This window comes from Rhinolophus hipposideros (genome assembly GCF_964194185.1).
Source record: "Rhinolophus hipposideros genome assembly, chromosome: 19".
NCBI lineage: Eukaryota > Metazoa > Chordata > Mammalia > Chiroptera > Rhinolophidae > Rhinolophus > Rhinolophus hipposideros.
In genome coordinates, this window is record NC_138065.1 from 40,683,841 (window position 1) to 40,700,301 (window position 16,461).

At 38.2% G+C, this 16,461-nt stretch overlaps 1 protein-coding gene across 2 annotated transcripts in view; it reads left to right on the forward strand.

The window, feature by feature from the left end:
* Window positions 1–16,461, forward strand: part of NIBAN1 (niban apoptosis regulator 1) — a 131,467-nt gene that overhangs the window by 48,478 nt on the left and 66,528 nt on the right. Inside the window, exons 1-4 of one of the 2 annotated variants that reach the window (XM_081024736.1) lie at window positions 3,076–3,134; window positions 7,669–7,799; window positions 11,077–11,208; window positions 14,393–14,507. Coding sequence is in view for 1 of the 2 variants with exons in the window: in XM_081024735.1 (XP_080880861.1) it covers window positions 7,669–7,799; window positions 11,077–11,208; window positions 14,393–14,507 (378 nt within the window). In the remaining variant the exon portion in view is untranslated. Of the gene's footprint in view, window positions 1–3,075; window positions 3,135–7,668; window positions 7,800–11,076; window positions 11,209–14,392; window positions 14,508–16,461 lie in introns of those variants that run through there. The other variant, XM_081024735.1, reaches the window with a different exon arrangement.

Here is a 16,461-nt window from a genome sequence, read left to right on the forward strand (position 1 = left end):
TACCCATATCCCTAGATTAACACATCATAAGCATATTCAGGCCCCCCTAGAAATGCTTTTTTTAAAAATCATTAATGGCATAGATTCTTGAGCATGAAGGAGAAAGTATAATAGAAATCATTTCAAACAAATATACTTCCATGTGGAGAGAAGAAAAGTGGCAAAATAGAATGAAGGAAAAAGAAAGGATATAGTTAGGAAAAACAAAAGAGAAACCTGGAGGAGACACCAGATTTACTGTGTTGGAAGGAGAATCACTTAGTAAAATTCCTAGACTTGGTGCCTGTTTATTTTAAGTCTGGCCTGATTTCTTTTCATGTGCCTGTTGTGTTCATTTGCATGGTAGCAAGCTCAAAGTAAAGAATATTTTCAGGATTTTGGAAAAATCTGAGCACCTCTGATAATATGTGCAGGGAAAAAAATTACTAACTCGAATTAGGCTCAAAAAGAGCAAAGGGAATCTCATTATTTCAGTTTCTGAGTTTCAGTTGTATATTTTCTTCAAAACCAGAAATGGTTGTCTAATGAGCAAATATATTATTATTCCTCCTGAATTCATGATTCCTGTGATGCTTTCTGAAAAAGTAGCTGTGTCAGATTGGTTTAATTTTCTTTTTCACACTCTTCCCTCTCTTTTTTGTAAAGAAAAAGACAGCCAATCTGCAGCTTCCTTAGGGGACATTAGACAGCTTAGAGAAGTGGCAAAATAAACAAGATTTATTCTCATCAGATGTGTCATAAGAAAATTGGAAGCATGCTGTGAGGTAATGGCTACATAATCTTGAAAATTTCCAAGCACTTTTATCCCAAATGAAATGGAAGAAAATTTAAAGTCAGCTTCAACCTAATTACGGCTAAAGAAAGATGTGTGCATAAAAGTACGGGCATATATATTCTTCTAACAATACTCTTGGTTTCTTGCTCTAAAAAAGAGGAGACCAGAGATAAGGTCTTGGAGTTCTAGAAAGTTGTTATGGAATAGCTGATCACAGGGAGGTGTTTTTTTTTTCATAGAATAAGGTTATAGGAATTGTAACTTTCAAATGGTGGTGTATTTTTCCTCCCTTAACTTCTCCCATTTCTCTTACCTATATAAACCTGTGAAGGTATTGTTCTTCTAAATATGTAGTGCAGATGGGAACCTTAATTTATTTCAGTGGCTGTGATCATTTGTAGAAAACTGTTTTATCGTCTGCCTCACCCATTGCAGCTGGTACTGGTCCCTTTTAGACTATCTGTAAGTACATGTGGATTTATTGAATGCCCTTAACGAGTTAAATTTCAAGGCCAAATTAAAGATGCTGGCCTACTTTTAGAACAGGGACTGGGGAAAATTAAGTTTCTATCAATTCAAGGTCAAGTATACTGCAAGCCTAACTCAAGAGGTTTGGATCTCCATGAATGTGAGTTTTGGAAACCAGGAAACTATTTTGTTTGTACCTAAGCACGTCTGCTTTCTATCCAGATGCTTTCTAAATCTGGAGAGGGTCTTAGAATGACTTTGATATATTTAATATAAGCTTTGGGAACATAAGTGTTTGTGTGTTTCTCTTCCGTGGATTAACATCTGAAGTAAATCACAGAGAACATAAATTGGTTTATATTCGTATGTCTCTTATTTTCAGCTCAAAGTGGAGTTTCTGTCTGGTAGAATGTAGGGACTTGCTGGCATTAAGGTTGTCCCAGGAAGATTTTTTTTGACTTTTCTTAGTACAGTCTGTTCTAAAACCTGTCACTCAAACACTAATAATAAGTGTGCTTAAAAAAATAAACACACTACTTAGTTCAATTATAGAGAATCCAATTTATCCCCATTCTCTAAGGTATTTACTAGAAGAAAGACAGAGTCCTTGGGCATTATTCTGTGTAATTAGATTTTTGCCCCTTTGTATTGTGAATTGGGATTTCTGATTTTTCCACCCTTAAGGTGCAAAGTGATGGTGCTTAGAAATCTGAGACTAAAGCTGATGTTATAATTCATCAGGACTCTTAAACTTTTATAATTGGAGAAACTCCAGGAAAGATAAACAATAGTGGATATTATACTCAATTTTATAAATATTAAAAATGGTTATTTTTAGAGCCACTTCTCTTGTTCTTCCAAATTAATATTCACCTAAAACCTTAACATGTCTTAAGAAACTGTGCCAAAGGTCTGGTTAACCCTTTCCTCCTATGTGGATTTACCTCAGTTCCAGGGAAATAGCCACTTTGTTAAAATAAATGTATTTTTTAAAAATTCTGTATTTTTCTCCTTCACAGTAACAATAAAAATGTAACATCTGAAAATTGTGATTTTTTTTTGTAATGTCATAGGAAAAACTAAAAGTGAAATGTCAAGTAAATAAAAGTGGATACAAAATACAATAATCTCAACTATTAAAAAAATTATAAAATACATTAGAAGGAAATATCGCAAAAATAGTGTTTGGGTTTTTTATGTCTTTCTGTACTTATGAGCTGATTTTTCTAAACAGGAAGGAATCTGTGTATTTCAGAGAAGAATATATCATAGTTGCTTTGACACTGGGAATGATGGAGAAACTAAGAGTAATCCACTATAAACAGTATCTTTAAAAAAACACACTAATGATAAAAATTAGAGTTCAACTGCTACAGAACTGGAAGGTTAACAAAGAACCTTCTAGAATGTGAAACTATACAAACCTTTTAGGCTCTTCAGACTTCATGTAAGTTTTACCCTAGACCCTTTATACTTCCCATGTTTACAGACTGGTCAAGAAAAACAAAAAAAGGCTTTTGTGTGTAAATAATTCCCCACGTATAATTTCAAGGACAAAACTCATTTAAAAGCCTAAAAGGAATTAATCAGATTAAGAGTCTGATTTTTTTAAAAAACAAATCAGTTGAGCTTTGAGAGTATATATTTTGAACAATAAATATTTGAGCTGAGAACGGTGCCTTTCTCCATTCTTGGGGTATTGACATGGGTTTCATGATTGTGATGCATTGTACTTTGCTTTAACTCTTAAATATGTACACAGCCATTCTTTCGTTTATTCAACAAACATCCACTGAATACATAGTTACAGCATACCCGTGGAAAAGGGATAAGCTGTATTTAAACAGCTGTAGAAAAAGTGGTGCACAGTTCAGGGAGAAGGCAAAAGAAGGTAAGATGGTATTCAGCTGAGGAGAGCCAAAAAGGCTTCTCCTTGGGTTGGGATTGCCATCTGGGCTTGAAGGGTCTGAGAGTAGCTGGCAGGGCATTTAGGGGGAGAAGGAGGCGTGAGGGCATGGGCATGTACAGAAGACAAGGAGGCAGTTTGAGGAGGTGGGAAATAAGGATATTTGGGGCCAGATCCCAGGGCTTTGGTGCCAGGCTAAATGGTTAGTACTTCAGGCAGTAGGGAACTCTTGAAGATTTTTATGAAGGTCGTGACATGGTCTTGAAGCAACATGTCAAATGAAGCTTGTCAGGCCAGGACACGGAGGATTGATTGTGCCTCTATGACTTGAGGTATACCTCTCAGGGCTTTCAAAAGAGTTCCCTATGAGCATTAATGGTTATGGAGGACCGTTCCCCACTCTAACATCTGGGCCTTGATAACTTGTGCCAGCTTTCTCTTGAGTGGGACCATGGTGGCTGGCTTGGATTCAGCCTCTCCTGCTCTGCTCCATTGGCTCTGAACTTACTCTGTCCACTTCCCAGAATCTGCCTCTGCCACACAGACCAAGCTTTGGCTATGTCCCATAACCCTGTAGGATCCGTGTATTAGCACTGGCACGCCACCCTCCCCCTCTGGCGTTGACTTTTTTGTTCTTCTTTTAGAGCTGAGAGCTAGTAAGGTTTTCTTTTGGCTCTGCTGTGATGCTGAGATAGGGCAGATGAAGAGACTTTTACAATATCATTAAAGAGATAATAAAGACTTGATTTAAGGTGTGGTGGTTGGGATGGGGGAAAGGGTGTGAATTCAAGAAATGTTGTGCAAAAGAGAACTGACTCTGGGTGGTGAACACACAATGTGATATACAGATGATATATTACAGAATTGTACACCTGAAATCTATGTAACGGCTAACCATTGTCACCCCAATAAACTTTAATTTAAAAAAAAGTGTTGTGCAAATAGCAGTGACAAGATCTGATAATTGAGTAAAAACGTGAGGGAGAAGGAATCAAATAACAGTGCTGAGTTTTTGAACCTATATGAATTCAAATGGTTTTGAAAGGGCCAGAAGATATAATACTTTTCTTAACTCTTAAAAATTTGAACTGAAGCTAAGTGTTATGAACAGAGTTGTCAAAGAAGCTTTTTTTAGCTTCAGTGATGATGTCCCTGAAGGGTTTTTTGTGCAGCCTGGTCAAAAAAATTTATGCCAACAGTATCCCCGTGCAGGCGGCAATAATTGAGTAGGATTAGAAGAAATATGTGCCAGAAATGCTGGGGTAACAAAATGTGTAAGAAGCCCTTCCATTGGTTCTAGTCTTTGTATTATTGAGTAACTCACTTTTAGTGAAAGTCCTGGCACTATGTTGTACAAACAATGGGAAGATGATACGAAACTGAGGGTTCAGTGGGAAATGAAGTCAATTCAGTACTGAAGAATCTGGAACACTGTGGAAACAAGCTGGTTTCAGTGGAAGTTATTTTATGGTCGCACCACTGGTGCTGATCCACTTTATTCGAATGATTTCTTGGTGGAATATTAAATCATAGTCAAAATTTATTGAGCAATCAATGTATCAGGCATTGCTCTAGACATTTTTCTACCTGCAGACTATCTCATTTAATCCAGAGAAAACCCTGTGGACTGGTTGGCTTATTATCCCCATTTTACAGGCGAGAAAATTGAAGCTCAAAGAGAGGCTCAATATGACAGTTATGAACTCATGCATTTGCTTTGGCTCGTTAACGCCAAAGTTTCATTTAGTTGGTTTTAATTCAGGGATGCACTCAGGGCCTCTTGTGTGCTGATAAGTGTTCCTGAAACATCTGTGAAAATGTCGGTTATATTTGTTGTGAATCTGCCATGCGTGGGACCTCTGTTCTGTATGGGCACGATGGCCCCAGTTAAAGAATTACAGCAGACAGCCTGCTTTTGGCTTCTCCTTGATTCCTTGGTTCAGCTTCAGGACATTCCCTTGGTAGTTGGCTTGGATGCCCCATCATCCCCTTATCATCATTGATTTAATTACTATGGATTGTTAAAAACTTTCTATGTGCCAGCTGCAGTGCTAAGCACTGTACTGCATTATTTCACGTAATTACAATAACACTATGAGATTGCTCCTCTTGTCTTCATTTTATACATGAGGAAGTAACTGGCATGAGGTGCCACAGCTGGTAAGTAGCAGAGATGGGACTCAAACCCATGTCTGTCTGACTCCAGTGTCCATCTTCCTAACCACAGTGGTATTTTGTCCTGGCACCAGGCTTTTCTCAAAGTGTCAAGATCCCTACATTGGGTTTTCTTTCCTTTATTTGGGTTTAGATAGGCTTAAACTAAAAGCTCGATCCATTTTGGGATTTGCTTTAGGTTCTCTTTCCCCGAGAACGTGTGACGTTGTCAGCTGTTTTATTCACATTTTGAACCAGTCATTAGGTTAATCACCCAAAGGAGCTTTAATCCCCTTTTTATGTGTTGCCTGGTGGATGATGCATTGATGGTGCCATATGTAATATTCAAATCACAGAAGCATTTTTCTCATACATTGGGAGGGAGTGGTGGCATCGTAGCACCTCAACAGAAGCTGGGCGTCCTTGAGGGAAGCTTAGTGATGGGGCAGGAAATCAGGTTTCAAGCTTTGTAGAGCTCATCATAAAATGACATCCACCTCCTTTCATTGAAACCCAAGTTCCTGCAAGAGGGCAAAAATTAGCATCAGAAATTAACAGGCTTCCTTTCTGCTAGGCCAGAGTGGTTACTTAGACCTAAAGGGCAAATTTTGTTGATTGTTTATATGTTTCACTAAGGTGAGGTTCACTGTCATTGTGAGAATTCTCAAAGACGTCCCACTCCTGTGTAAGAAAATTACAGACCAGGATATAGAATTTTCTTGTTTATGCACTACATAAAAGCTAATAAAAATAATAGCCAATTAGACAGTTATAAAGCCTGAGAGTATTAAAGTATTATGCAAATGTTGATTAATAGTAGATCCCATAAACTCACAGATCAAACAAAAGCATGCCTGATTCAAATGATGGGAACTTTCATTTGCATTTCCACAGAAGTTATTAGTGGGCCTCAAAACACCTTACAAGTATTAATTATAAATCTGACCAGAAAATGTCGTTGTTTTGAGGAAATAAGCAAAAATTCCCCTTTGCCTCATACATGAGACCGAAATGCCTGAGCCAAAGTAGGCTTCTCCATAAAAAGGCTATCCATGCTCTTTGGATGCTTGGGGCTGTGATTCTGTAGGGTAGAAGCTGGCAGCCATGGAGTCAAGGTTCTTGTATTGAGTATCTCAATCTATGTGGTTAGAACTCTTCACTTATTTTTGAAGTTTTGCATGCATAATAGCTCTAAACAAATCTTGCCCGTGTGTTGTATTTTAATATTTCTTTGCTGACTGTAATATCAAATTTGAAAACAAAAATTATGCTAAGTTCACACAAAAGTGTTCACAAATAGTTTGGAATGTTAGATCGCGTTTAGTTTTTCTCAAGCTAAATATCTTACTCCAAGAACTAAGAGCTTGTCAGCTCAGTCTGTGGGACCTGTATTTATTTCTGTACCCTGTAGCAAGTCCTCAGAAGGTTCTGATGATTTCCAATCTGCTTCAGAATACTCCTTTTCTCTTTTTCCTCTATTTCTCATTCTCCTTTCCCTTCTTTGCAACTACCCTACTCTCTAAAGCTAACATGGTTGAGTTTCAGCTTTATTTTCTTCTGGTGCTGAGAGAGTATATTGAATTTTTGGTCACTCTTGCGAGGCAGCTGTACTTTCGTGGTTATGCTTCAATGTCATGTAGATTCCAAGGAAAGTGTGGACTTTCCTTTGTGAAAGACCTTCCTTTACAGTTAGGCACCCTGGAGCCTGGAGAGAAAGAATGGCTAGAATTGGGACCAGAACGCAGGTCTTTAGACTCTTAAAACAAAGCTTTTCCCTCTACCTCCTGGCAATTCCAAAATGGTTTGAATGACAACGAATTTTAAACCAAAAAACATATGGGTAGAACTAGAAGAAGGAGTTTCTTGATTTTTTATCCAGGGCTGTGGATCAGCATGCAAGAGGAAGAGCCTTAGTAATCGGAAGGCAAAGGGAGTGATGTGTGTACTGAAATGAGCTGAAATGATGGATGCTGGATTATTGCTGTGTAGGCGTTGAATGAAAGGAGATAGAATGAAGAGCAAGTGGAAGTGGAGAACCGGGTGAGGTAGAACGGTGGTTGTGGAAGGATTAGAAGGATGGCTGAGTTTATGGCCGTGGCAATGGTTTGTTGGTGTAAAATGACATAAAGTTCTATTGGTTACCTGATGGATGGCCCATAGGGACAGCAGAGTCTCTCAGGATGAGGTCAGAAGGGGAGAGAGAGGTAAAGGCATGTGTAGCATGTTCTCAGGAAGGTGGGCTCGTATATTTGTGGGAAAACTGTGTTAAGGAGACCGGAGGGGTGTTTATACAATTATGTAGATGTGTGTCTATTCTGCAAGAATGCTCCTTTTCTAAATTCCAATTTCCATTTTTTTCCCCCAGGGAAAACTGAGGCTGCTGTCAAAAACTTCAGCCCCTTCTACAGCCGCCAGTACTCTGTGGCTTTCTGCAACCACGTGCGCAGTGAAGTAGAACAGCAAAGAGACTTAACGTCACAGTTTTTGAAGACCAAGGTAACTCGTGGACATTTGGTTTATTTACATGTTTTGCTCACTGAGGAATGCTTTATAACTCATAGTATATCTGAAATAAACAATCATTTGAATGGTTGCTTTTGAAAAATGTGTTCTTAAATCATTTCTTGCTCAAAAAACTCTATTATCTGTAAGTTAGACGTATGATTTCTTGTTGATGGTGTAATCCATAGTAGAAAAACAAAACTAGCATGATCCAATTTTATTATGTTTTCCCCACACTGATGCTTTGGTATTAGAAAATTTGACTTGCTGTAGTAAAGCTCAATTTAAAAAAAAGTCCTGATTTTAGTACCTTGTGCTGTGAGCATTTTTATTTTGGTCATTGATCAAATGTGATTTTCTCTTCTAATCTCCTAACTTATTCTTTCTCCTTTGCTCCATTATAATAATTCTACACAACCTTAACAAATAATTATTGATACCTAAGATGTGCCAGGCCCTATTCCAAGAACTGGGCAAAAAGACTAATTTTCTCTGCCTTCCTACTTATATTCAAATGTAGGACACAGACAATAAACAAATAAATGAGCGTCAGGTGATAATAAATGCTACAAAGAAAGATAAAGCAGGAGTCTTATTTTAGAGACGATAGAGAAGTCCTCTGTGGAGATGACATCTGAGCAGAAACTGGAGTGAAATAAGAGTAGGCTGTGTGAATACCTGAGGGAAGAGTGTCTCAGGCAGATGGAAGGGCAAATGCAGAGACCTTGCCGCATTGATAAGCACATCAGGAAGGCTGAGAGCAGTGTGAGCAAGAGAGAAGGGACAAGAATTGACTGCAGAGTGACAGGTAGTGACAAGACCAGGTGGGACCCATAGACCACAAAAAGAGTTTTTAATTTTGTTTTGAAGGTAATGGGAAGTTTTGGGAGGGTATTGAACACAGAGTGACTTAAGTTTTAAGTGATCTTTCTAGCCTCTCTATAGCGAATGAACTATGGAGAGAGACAGGAGGGGAAATTGGAGAATGATGAGAGGACTTTGGAGTAGTCGAAGAGAAGGACAGTGGCAAATTGGACTAGGATAGCGATGGTAGGGATTCTGAGGAAAGGTCCAAGTCAAGATATATTTGAGATAGAGCTGATACAACGTGTTAATGGATTGGGTGTGACGTACCAGGTTTCCCTGAAAATAAGACCTAGCCAGACCATCGGCTCTAATGCCTCTTCTGGAGCAAAAATTAATATAAGACCTGGTATTATATTATATTATAAAGACCCGGTATTCTATTCTATTCTATTCTATTCTATTCTATTCTATTCTATTCTATTCTATTCTATTCTACCTGGTATTATATTATATTATATTATATTACATTATATTATATTATATTATATTATACCCCGTCTTATCTCATAGTAAAATAAGACCAGGTCTTATATTAATTTTTGCTCCAAAAGATGCATTAGAGCTGATAGTCCGGCTGGGTCTTATTTTCAGCGTAACACGGTAATAGAAGAAGAGAGAAATCAGTGATGACTTCTTGGTTGTTAGCCTAAGCAAATGATTGTGTGGAGTTGCTTTTGGATAAAAGAGTCAGAGGTGGATGGGAATCATGAGTTCATTTTTGGTCATGTTAAATTTAAGAAACTCATTTGGCATAGACCCGTGGAAATAATGAGTAGACAGTTGAATGCTCCGAACTGGAGCTCAGTGGAAACGTTGAGGATAGGGAATGGGCTAGGGATTTCTTAGCTTATAAGTAGTAGTAAAGCCATGGGTTATAGTCGAGGGAGAGCATAGACAGAGAAAAGAAGAGGTTTCATGACCAAGCCCTGGATCTTCCAACATTTGGAGATCAGAAAAAGGAGAAGGATCCAGCAAGATGGATGGAGAAGAAATAGCCTGTGGAGTAGGAGAAAAATCAGGAAAAGTTCAGAGTGCCAGAAAGCAAATAAAAGAGGGGTTTCAAGAAGGAGGGTGTATTAAATGGGTCAACTACTGCTGAGAGGTTGAGTAAGGTGATCAATAGATTTAGCTTCATGTGTAGGGATCACTCAATGTTGTCTTCATAGACCAGTGAATCTCAAAATTTAGAAAGCGTGTTAACAATGCAAATTCTAGTCCACATCCTCAGGGATTCTGATATAGTAAGTCTAGGGGGAGGCATATCCATTGGGCCATTTAACTGGCCCAAGTTTAAGAAATGCTACGTATAAGAATGATAAATAGTTCAGCTTATATACGGTTTCAATCTCATTTGAAGAGAACAGTGAGATCCTCTCTTACCTGTTAATGAGGTAAGGTAGGAAGGAGACTGCCTCATTGTCTCTCAGGGTGGAATATTAATCCTTGGGATTCAGAAGTGAATTAATTTCATCCCTCAGACGATTCTTAAAAAGATTAGCATATCTATCTTCTCTGTACAGTTCATGTAAATCTTGCCTGGAAGTGGAGGGATGAGTTTCTAAAGGCACTATGATTTGTTTAATAAAGGGAAAATAGATGTAAATTCACGTGAAAGACAAGAGGCCCATTCCTACATTTTGAGATAATACAGGAATTGCACCGTGAGGCAGGATGGGAATTATCCCTTACACAGTTAGCCCATTGAAAGACCTAACCAGGAATGACACAAGAGACTCTCCTACAGCACATATGTCACCAGGGTTAATGACAGATCCTCAAACTTTTAAGTAGAAGAGGTAGAACTGAAGTTTGTTGGCTTGCCTGCTTGTGTGTTCATTGGAGAGCCAACATGGGCTCCTTGGGAAGCCTGGGGATGGATTAAGTGTTTGGGCTTTTGGGTCTGAGAAAACCATTGAGCATTGCCTCTTGAGGCTGCCTGAAGGTGTGGTGAATAGGCAAATAGCCTGTTAACACTTCCGCTGTTCAGGACGTAACCCTAAGGCGTATTCAGGGTTATGGTGTCTACTCCCTGGGGATAGGCACCTACAGCTTATACTTGACTGCTTCACTTCCTCTCTTTCACAGTTTATCAAGGATTTATTAAGTGCCATGTGTATCCCAGGCATAACCGTATACTATAACCCCTGCTACCATATGCTTCTGTTCCTGTAACATAATGGAGGGAAATGGAAATCCCAGAAATGTCAATAAGACAAACGTTTGTATTTTGTCAGGAGGAGTAGGAAAGGGAAGTATGGAAGGAGGGAAAGAAGCAACAATTTCTCTAGGATCTCAGCACAAGATGGTTTCCTAAAACATACCTTGAAATGCCATGGACAGACTTAGTGGTAGCATGGTAGGTTACGTTTTGTTGTGCTAATTAATTGTATTCATCTTCTTTAAGCCACCATTGGAGCCTGGAACTGTTTTGTATGAAGCAGAACTAACACAGTTTGCTGAAGATATAAAGAAATGGAAGGAGAGATATGTCGTGGTTAAAAATGATTTTGCTGTGGAGAGCTATGAGAACAAAGAGGTAAGACATTTTCTTGTTACCGTTGGTTCTGGCAGTTTTCTTCAACATTGGCTGGGTCAACGGCCACAGCCTCTCCTTCTAGACCGATTCTTTCAATAAGCACTCACTCTTATGCAGGTACTCCTTTCAGTCAAAAGGTCTTTATTGAGTGTCTATTATATGCCACGTGTTGTAAAGCGTCCTGGGCATTTCACAGTAGATGAGACAGACGCTCGTCATCTAGTGGACAAGATAGACTTTGAACAAGTAACTGCAAGTGAGTGTGAAAATAGAAGCTCATATTGAGTGGCCAGTGCAGGAGCCTTTTTTAGCATCATTCAGCTGTCCTGATATCTCTCCCTCTCTGCTCTGTGCCTCCATGTCTTGCCAGTCTTAAGCCTTCTATATGACAGGTGGCTGAGGAGTTATTTAATAAGATTGTGATTGAATTTGCACGAGTTCCTAGGAATTCAGAACATGTCACATACTTATTCCTCTTATTCTTACAGATTTTTTTTCCATTTGATGTTTTCCTGGTTATCTCATGATTTTTCTTACCTGTAAAATGTGGAGAAAATGAGATAACGTATGTAAAGTACCTAGCACTGGAGGACTTCGGTTTTTATTGGTTCCTGTTTCTTTCCCCAGGGGAAGGATAGTGGTATAGAGGAAAGAACACTGGGCATTTAGAAAACTAAAGTTTAGGTCAGGCTTCAGTTAAACTAGAGATCCCAATGGTTCCTTTCAGATCTCATACTGTACACATTTTTAATCTACGTAGATTCTCAAGCTGCCTTTGAAATGAAAAGTTACTATGTACCAGTTAAAGGTGGTAATATTTAAAACTCTGCTCTCTTGACTCTAAGTTCAAGGGCAGCCAGGATAACCTCCACTGATACTCTGAGCGATACCCTTGATGCTAAACCTTTAGGAAGAGACTTCAGACTGACAGACCAATGTGTTCCCTTCTCATTGCTGACGGGAAATAGAAATAAATACAGTATACACTTATTCCATTGGCAACCAGGCAATGCCGTCTTGGGTAGTCTTATTCTTTCAACACTCATTAAGCTGATATTTTCTCTGCTTATCTATATTAGGATTTTACTCAACACTCGATTTGCTGTCTGAAGCAAATCATCAATACACCACAGATAATAATGATAATAATTACAAATCACCTTAATTTTGTATGGCACATTACAATGTCCTCTCAAGGAAGCTTGAGAAGAGACAGTATTGCGTAGCATTACCTTCTCCAGTTACTAGATGTGTCCTTCCGTAAGTCATGAATCTCCTTGAGCCTCAGTTTTCTCATCTGTAAAATGGTGAGCATGATGGCTTCCTCACCATGTTATTGTGCAGATTAAACAAATGAAGGCATTGAAACACTCAGCATATGGCCACGCACTGGCCCCGCCCAATACAGAGCAGTTGTTTGTATGATTACTGCGAACTAACGGGGAGGAGACAGTCGTCGAGCTTGCTCTTGGGTTTATTAAGGTTTTCACTATACTTGGCACTAACTGAAGTTTCATTTTGAATCAAATTTGGTGTTTTTCCTCTTTTCATTTTTTAAGTTATCTCCCTCAACTTTCAATGTATTTAGCTTACCATTTTCAAATGAACTCGTTTGGATTTTTAAGATACAGTTGCACAATTTTAAAATAACCAAGTGTTTTAAAAAGACCCAAAACTTTGGAAATTAAAAAAATGCCATGCAGTTTGCCATAATTTCTAAAAGTTTTAATAATATCCTGTTTTTAATTTATGAAAGTGTTTTTTATATCATACCTAAAAGTTATATATCAAGAGCCTACGTTGCCTGTGATTTTATTGAGAGTTTAGTCTCAGCTGGTAATTAAGCAGGAGAAATGAAGCATTCTTATTTGATAATCACTTCCTACTTCCTATACACTTGCATTGGGCTGGACAGACCCAGGTATGAATGCTGGATTTGTCACCTACTCACCAATGGGACATTGACAAGTTATCTTTGAGCTTTGAGCTTCGTTTTCCTCATTTACAAAATGAGAATAATAACTAATTCATAGTACTGTTTTGAGGATTAAGTAATATAATGTTTATAAAAGCCCAGATTTGGAGTCTTATAACAAAAACGCATTTTAGCTTTGAAACCAGTCTGAATCAAACTGCTTCTAAACTTGATCAAAATGACCCAACTTTAGACTCGTCTGTTATGCTCTGGGTCCCTGATGTACTTAAGCAGTGGATTACTGGTTTTTGCAAGTATGAAAACAACCTTCTTAGATATACAAGAGTTTGTTTTCTTTGGGCCTCTTCAGTCACTATCTTATTGATGTTGAATGTGTTGTTCTGATTTTGTTGCCCTGATCAGCATTACTGGAGTTATTCCCAAGAGTACATGGCTAGATTTGAGCTCCACAGTTTGCTTAGTTTCAATTCTCAATTTGCTTTTTAGCTTGTTATTCTCAAAATTTACCTTGACACAAGCCCTGCCATCAGAGGCACATACGTCAGTTTTATCTGTTTGTCCTTGTGGGTATATCTGCTTAACAAACTGCTTTGTGCTTGAGCAATGCTCTGTACCTCTTTTACATTTCCTGAATGGCAAAGCTTTTGGTCTGCTGGCCAGAATTTGTTCTGATGTCACAATATTGCACTTCCATCCCAGATCATTTTACTGCAAAACAGTCTCACTTCTGAGGGCAGCGTGGTGGCATATTTTGTCAATGGTGGCAACCTTTTTATGTTGTTGATGAAAATCCATGGCAACCATGATCGCAGCTACCTGTCTCACAATCTCATTAGTCATCAGTCTGCAAGCATTTTGTTCAGCAAATGTCTGTACGTATCCTCACCCTTGTGGTTATTGAAATGATTCAGGTGCTAGCGTCTCAACTGGTAAGCGTGGTGCAGGATTTCTAGAAGTTACCAAGATTATGGTGTCCTCATTTGAGAAATGTACCTCAGTGAATCTCCCTGAGGTTAGGGATTCTGATTTACCATGTTGTGACCATCGCACAAAAGTACTAAAGTAATACCTTGCACGCAGCAGTTTGACACAACATAGTTTTTGAATAAATGGCTCTCACTCAATGACGCAGTGTGGGAGTTGTTTATCTCTGAGTGTCTGGGTCTGTCTATTTCTAATATTCTTGATATTTTTCAAAAAATCCCCGTGGGGAAAATAAATCACTCATTTATGCTTTTCCTTTCCCAGGCCTATCAGAGAGGAACTGCTCCTAAAAGCCGAATTCTTCCAGCTGGTGGCAAGGTGTTAACGTCAGAAGATGAATACAATTTATTATCTGATCGGCATTTCCCAGACCCTCTTGGTGAGTTGTTGAGCATTCTTTCCCAGGGCAAAATTCCTCAACTTGCTTTCTTTAGCTAGACAAGTGGTTCTCCATGGGGAAGGCAGATTTCACTCTCCAGGGACATTTGGCAGTGTCTGGAGACATTTTTCGGTATTCACAACTTGGAAAGATGGTGCTACAGGCATTTAGTGGGCAGAGGCCAGTGACACTGTTAGTCATCCTACAATGCACAAGACAGCCCCTGACAATAAGAATTATCTGGCATAAAATATCAATAGTTGCCGAAGTTGAGAAACTCTGGGTTAGACACACATTCTTCGTAGATCAATGGAAGATGTAATTTCCCTAATTTAGGTAAACATTGTACCACTTCTATTATTTTAAATCACACTCAGTGATACATAAGTCAGTTGCTGTGTTTCTAGTGCATGGAAAATGTGCCATTGGTTGGGCATCTTGAGGCTTTTAGAATATATTGGAAGCTGTAATAGCACGACATGGGACAGCAGAAATAAAAAGAAAGGGCCCACTCTGTGAAATGTACAATCTCATCTTTCAGTAAGCAAGCCTGGACCTGTTAGGGCATATTATTTTTCTAATTTTAGGAAGATATGCAATAGAATATCCTAAATTGACAAAATGCTTTTTACAAGTGTTTCAGTAACTCATAGCTACAGTGTAAAAAAGCATTGCATTAATTAGCGTATTTATAAATAATAGCTGAATGCTGCCGTGGAAAGAGCATTGAACTGAGAATTGGGAGACTGGATTTTTATCTAGTTCTAACTTATCAAGTGCTTTCCCTAATGTTATTAAATTTCTCTGATTTCTGTTTCTCCAACTCTAGGGCCTTGAACTTGAAAATCTGGAAGGATCTTTCCATCACTAGCATACTTTGATTCTCATTCATTTCACTTTTTCCATGTAGAGAAAGTGATGGATAATATATATATATATATAAACCAAATAGAGCCTTTCATAGAGATCCATGAGCTGTGGCTAATGTAATAACTCCATCTGGCTTTGTGTAAATCGTACCACACAGTAATTGTTATGTTTCTTGAAGAGAGCTCTGGTTCTTATTAATGAGTATAATCATTTCATTAGAATTTATGGAGAAAATCTAATCATTTTTTCAATTGCTATTTTGGTGCAGAATGCTTAGCATAGTGTTTTCAATAACACCATTAAAAGATTAGCACATGGTCCATAAGTCTAGATTAAGAAACTATTATTAAGTAATTCAGGCTAACATAACATTTTATGTACATTATATATATTATTATATTTTCTTTCAACATCTACTTATTTGTCATCTTGGCTCTAAAGCTGCTGCTAGAAATGGGAATGCCAACATGTTGACTCTTCAGAATCTCTCCAAAGGAACTTTCCAATGAAATGAATCAGAACAGACAATGTATTAATTGACTTATTGATGAAATCATATCAGAAGGAATGAAATGGAATAAGAAACACAAATCCTGTGTGACTAATGTCGTTTGGCTCAGGGCTTCTGCTTGGGGGCATTTCAATGACATTTTTTATTATATGGTATGGCCTTCTAAGATTTAAAAACAGAATATTGTACAGTAGATCATTTGTGATATCCTTGTGACTTAACTCAGAAAAAAATGCAGATTGATGGCCTCTGGAAAACTGTTGTAAAAGATCAAGTGAGAGATAGTTGTTTAAGAGGCTAATAGGGGTGAATTTTATGGGGCTTTCTGAGGCGTTTAGTCACTATTGCTTTTAGTAGTTGGCACAAAATTGTGACATCTTTGAAAGGGCAAGGAGGATTGTTTCACAAAACCATATTAATCAGGAAGATGCCCTGTGTGATACTAATCTGATTGGAAAACATAAAGGCACAATCAAGGTGGGAGGAATTAACCTCGCTTGAGAAAAGCACTAGAGGTTCATCAGTAAATGTCTTTTTTACACAGTATTCTGCTGAGGTGATATATCAAAAGTG